Genomic DNA, 5,796 nt, shown 5'->3' with positions numbered 1-5,796 from the left:
TAGACCGAACTCCTTTTAACATTTACAGAGACCCAACAGTACCACCATTTGATCTGTCAAAAGTTTTTGTAGTGATTGAAGGTATTCAGAAACATGATCATGGTGTGTGCTGCTGTACAGTAGTCTGTTAGTGCTACACAGTCAGGTCATCATTTTAACCTGAATAATAAAATGTCAGCGATATCAGCCGCTCATCCTGGAAGCCTAATTCACCATTATGACACCAATGGTCCAGGAGATGGCGACATCCGTCCGCTCACAGTTTATATTCACTCTGCAGGTATAAATATATAATATATATACTGTCAGTGGTATAAAGCCACCCACAAATAACAACGCCAAGCCTCAATATTTTATTTTATACATTTTAGTTTTTAGTTAGCAAATTGGATTTTCTTCATTATCACAATAACAAAGTGTTTGCACATTTAAATGTAACCAAATAAAAATGAATACACCCTTATTATCATTATTAATCATTAAAGTAAAATAAATTAGCTCATGTAAGTGTCTTATTTTAACAACAAAAATAGTACTGTTGCCTACTACAGAGATATACATAATGGTTAGTGGCTGTGGATTATAATAAAATTCATATTCAATTTCATAATAAAATGATTCAAGAAAAATATACAGATCGTATTAGAGTATATTCTAGTATGATATATTAATTTAAAAAAGTCCTGCTGAGGGCTCTGGCTCATTCTTTCACAACAACATTGATGAAGCTCTTGATGTTCTTCAGTTTGTCGCTATCAAAGTTCACCAGCAGCACGCTGGAACCAACACTGGTGGGAGTGAACTTAACGCTGGCCTTGGCTTCCTGTTTGGGGCCCACATCTTCAATCCTGCAAGAATCATACACACAATACACAAAGAGCATCATCAGCCAGAAAATGTGCTTATCTTGTCTTAGCTTCTTTTTCTGCTTATCTCTATTCTTATGTGTGCAGCTTTCAGTGGGTATGGCTGCACTATACATCCCATATTATTTTTTTTAGGTATTCTTATTATAATTGTGATTATCACTGTAAATCACAGAACAGAACTTAGTAAGTAATATATTATTACAGCAATAGGAATCATTGTGTGACAAAGGGAAAAGTTTGCTGCAAACACCATGAACACCATCAACTGTCAATGAACTGTAAAGGGAACTGGATGATACAAGTAAAACAATAAAGTAGAAAAGAGTAGGAAAGAATAGAAATGCTAAAATAAATAATTGATGCATAAATCCACTCCTAACAGTCGAGAGGAAGTTGACATACTCTGCTGTTACTGGTTTGCCGTCAGTGAGGCCGACCCCCTCTATGGTGAAGCTGCAGTCGTGAAGCAGCTCTGGTAAAGGGTTCAACAAGCTCATCTCTGCTGTCACAGACTGGTTCACTGTGGCTTCTCCCACCAGCTGCAGAGAGGTGTTCAGATAAACAGGCGTCATCATGTGAGAGATGGTGTAATATTGTCATAATAAACCTTTACAATTCAATAAAGGATTAAACTTGCCCCCTATAGTATATAATATATACTATATTATAAACTCACTGATCTGGTTCAAACAAATGATTCTTTGAGAACTGAGGAATATGCACATTTCTTTCCCCTGTCCATCATCCATACCTTGATCTCCATATCTGGCTCATCTAGCACAATGGTCTTCTCAGCTTTATGGTAATCTATGGTCTCCTTGTCGATGGTGATGGCTGCCAGCTGGATCAACCTGTCAGAGGTGATCGCTGATCCATATTGGTGATACTCCAGTCTGAGGGACAGGCGCCTCTCTGAAAAATGACACATATTGTATAATAATGTTATTAAACTATTTCTATGCAATTTTTAACATGACAATAGTTCTTGTGAGATCATCAGATTTGCAGCTCAGATATTGTGGTGTACAGTGTTTGCACTACGATCAGAGCTAACCTTCTCCAGGGGGGACCTCCACTTTATCTGAAGCATATCCACAGCTATCTCCTTGTTTTCCGTTGTAACCGACAGCTTTGGCAAAGAACAGGAAGGTGCAGGTCTTCGCCTCCATGTAGTTGTTAGTGAGGACGGCGTACACCTCAAAGTCCGAGCCCACAATCATGTTTTCAGCCAGTTTGATCTTAAATGAGAATTACAAGATGATTTGTTTCATTTAATTCATGAACGACTTAATAATATAAATGCATTACTATATTTTATATTTCTAATTATTGTGTACTTTTTTCTCAAGTATGTTGAAAAAGGGTTAGGGTTAGGGGTTAGGGCAATATGTTGATATTATATATCATATTTATACTTTATATTATATTATTATTATTATTATTATTACTATTATTATTATTATATAACAATATATAAGATATTATCTATTGTATGTATATCTTCTTGTATAGTCAAGTATCTATTATCAGCATTTGCTATATATAATATCATATCTCGTGTATAATAATATATGTGTACATATTATATTAATATGTATATATAATTACAGTATGCTATGTATGCACACCCTTGACAGCTGAATATATGACCCATGTTTACATTATATCAATCATCAATCAAATCTTATCTAACTATCTATCTTATCTATCTATCTATCTATCTATCTATCTATCCTATCTATCTTATCCCTATCTAAAAGATGAGTCTCTGATATTACAATACAATTAGTAGAATAAATTAATCTAATCTAGTTAATGCAGCAAGGCCATTAATACATTAAATAGATGAATTCATTTATCTCCCTGAAGGAGACACTTAATGAAATGTTTAACTCTAACCTTTATGTAAACAAGACACCATGCAAACACAAATGTGGCTCATATTATGTTGCATGCCAGCATGCTGTTGCACATGTGGTTGCCAGTATTTAACAACCACATATCATGCCTATCACTGCAGTATTGGTCATTTTCAACTTGTGACCATTGTTCCTTTTTACTGCCACAGTTACTGTTTGGCATATGTTTGCTTTTTTTTTTGCAGTTCCATTTGACACATTGGTTTGAAAACTCACTACATCATGTACACTTTCTATATGTGTGAAGAGTAAATAACACCTTGAGATGAAGCCCTGGCTCTTCTCCTCGCTGCTGTAGCTTGTTGTGGTGTTGAGCTTTCTCATAAACCTCCCTCTCCTCCTTTGTGCCTGAAAACCATCAGAATCCCAAAAAGGACAACAATTTAGTTTAAGCTCCTGTGTCAAATACACACAGTCTCCTTAAACATATAGATTTACCATCATATAGATTTGATAGACATGGACACTTGGATCCATAAAGTCACTAGTATTGGTACACACATGTGACTCTGCAGTACCTTCTGGATACTTGTACTGGTGTGTGATGTCGTGTCTATTATTTGAGCCCACAGCTTTGGTGCTGATGAAGCGTCCAACAGACTTAGTTGATCCTCCGAAAGTGACAAACTTCCCATTTGAAAGGCGCACCATGTCTACAACATCTGCATTAACCTGACTCCATACACAACATGAGATGACATGAAATAATATAATTATGAAAACAGGCACGACAAGCACTTGACGCAACTTGTAAAATAGATATTTTTATATACATAAATGCACAAACATAGTATCTTAAATATATAATATATAATAATAATATGTCCATTATGTACATATACATACAATTCACCAGTCTCTGTTTGGTGTGTTAAGCATGGATCAAATCTTAAGTCCAACTTAAATTTGTACCATTTTCTGTGTGTTTTTCTTTAAAATGTTGCACTAAAAGGTTCAAGCAAAAACTCACCTCAGCAAAAATAAAGGGAGCATCATACTTCTTGGTCAGCTCTCCTTCCTTGATGGCCCTGAGTGGAGCCGGTCCGCAACAGAAAACACCTGACAGCATCACACCCAGAGACAGGCTTAATTTCAGCAGGATTCACACACACAAAGCCTTGTTTCAGGCCATGCAAGTCATTCAAGTAAGAAAATAAAATACATGCTTATGCAAAATACTTTTGGTGGAGTAGAATATCACTTCCAAAGAGAATAGGCAGGTGAAGCATTTTAAGAATCCACCTGTTGTTTTGCAGTCAGTACCTTAACCTGTTGAACCCGACGGAGCGCTACAATGTTTTACTGCCCGTAAAAAGTTAATAAAACGCTGTGGTGTTTTTTTTCTTCAAATGTTTAAAGACAAGGCTTCAACTCTACCAAAACAGCAGTCCAAGTGTATTTTTCTCAAACACAGTTTGTTTGGCAATAATGTAAACAATGAACTAAAAAAAGAACAGCACTCGTGAATATAAGGGGCAGTGGAAAGAGAAACCGCACGGCCAGCTAGCATCACATACATTATCCGCTCGCTCCACTCAGTCATGTTAGGTGTCAAATGAAAACTAGAGAAGCTCATCTTTCTGCTGATCCAAGCAAAACATAATCCGACCTAACCAGCTCATGTCAGCAGCGAAGCAAAGACGCAGCAAAACTTAGCGTTTATCGTCAAAATGTGAAATTCTGTGTTATAGTCTCAATATTCCCATCAAATAACAAAGCAATTGTCATCAACAGTGAAAATATTGTTTCCTTACCCTTTTTCTGGTCATTTTGAGTGTAATCTCGCTGCTCGATTATCAAACACGGTCTTTTTGCTTCCACCCTTATTTTTGGTTCCCCCGTGTGTCTGGTATTTCAGAGTTATGACACTGCAGTGATATCTAACATATGCGATGCTTTCAACGAGGTGTCACTCCCATGAACTATTCGTCTTTACGCATTACCACGATCACTTTCAAGTATTGTAGTTTTAGTTAAGTTTAGGTAGTTTTACGATGCGCCTGAGAAGCAAACAAAAGATTCAAATACTGGAGGCCTTGGACGAAATCCAGATTAGTTTAGCGGCAGCTAGTAACGAAGGGACTCGGCACAAAGCTGGCGGCGCCGGACTTTGAAGTTTTGTTTTCTGTTGCTATTGCGTTTTGATGGCATGTTATTTCACAAATCTGATATTTTACTTTATTTATTTCATGTTAGTGATTCTGTTTACTATTATCAGATAGCCTGAAACATCTTATTTTTTTCCCTTTCACTACGCTCTCACTCTTGATCAGCTGATCCTTTAAAGGACGATCGACAAGATGGCGGTTTTTTTTCACCTTTGACCTTTCACAAAAATCTGATTTTTAACCTGTTTTATTTCATTACTCATTTGGAGACAAAAAACAGTTTAGGTTGTTGTCTTATTTAAAAATTTATTTTATACTGTGTACCATGGAGTGTTGAATGGGCCACAAGGTAATTTCATATCCAAAGCTCCAGTAACCATGGCAATAGACTCCTGTAATAGGACAATAAGTTGTATTTTCCAGCCAGTTTCCTTTGGAAGTGAAATAACTATTTGGCACATTTTGGTTCCCAACTGTGCCCAAATCGTGCCAAATGAACTGTCCGCCTGGTCCATCCTACTAAACCTTTGTGGAGGCTTTGCCCTTTGCTCAATTTCTATCAAATTTGTAATTTGTAGTCAAGGATTTGCTGAAGGTGATTCAGTGCATCGTCCGGTGCTGGAAGTTACTTGTTAGCATGGATTATCCTCTGTCAAATAGGGGAAAAAAATCAGCCGAGCGTAGAATTTCAATTTCTCCTTTGCCTTTATTCGCAATTTACTCAGGTATACATAACGACAACCTATTTCTGACACTGGGAATACTTCCCTGAAGTCCCTAGATGTCCCACCAGACCCAAGGAAATCCATATGAACTTAGAATTTGGAAGCATATTCCATTTTAATTGGTATGTCTTTTAGGCGTTTTTTTTTCTAAAATATGGCTAGGGTTTAACAGGTT

General features: G+C 36.7%; 1 protein-coding gene across 1 annotated transcript in view; it reads right to left on the bottom strand.

Annotated features, from left to right (window-relative positions):
- Positions 1 to 351: 351 nt before the first annotated feature.
- Positions 352 to 5,796, bottom strand: part of LOC118324897 (protein-glutamine gamma-glutamyltransferase 2-like) — a 9,291-nt gene continuing 3,846 nt past the window's right edge. Inside the window, exons 9-15 of the mRNA XM_035657401.1 lie at positions 3,759 to 3,847; positions 3,307 to 3,460; positions 3,048 to 3,136; positions 1,924 to 2,107; positions 1,621 to 1,781; positions 1,272 to 1,408; positions 352 to 848 (exon numbers count right to left, since the gene is read on the bottom strand). Of these exons, the coding sequence (XP_035513294.1) occupies positions 701 to 848; positions 1,272 to 1,408; positions 1,621 to 1,781; positions 1,924 to 2,107; positions 3,048 to 3,136; positions 3,307 to 3,460; positions 3,759 to 3,847 (962 nt within the window). The 3' untranslated portion in view covers positions 352 to 700. The remainder of the gene's footprint in view (positions 849 to 1,271; positions 1,409 to 1,620; positions 1,782 to 1,923; positions 2,108 to 3,047; positions 3,137 to 3,306; positions 3,461 to 3,758; positions 3,848 to 5,796) is intronic.

Source organism: Morone saxatilis, unplaced genomic scaffold (genome assembly GCF_004916995.1).
Source record: "Morone saxatilis isolate NCDOM2014 unplaced genomic scaffold, NCSU_SB_2.0 Contig15, whole genome shotgun sequence".
Taxonomy (NCBI): Eukaryota; Metazoa; Chordata; class Actinopteri; family Moronidae; genus Morone; species Morone saxatilis.
This window is presented reverse-complemented; position numbering and strand designations above follow the sequence as displayed.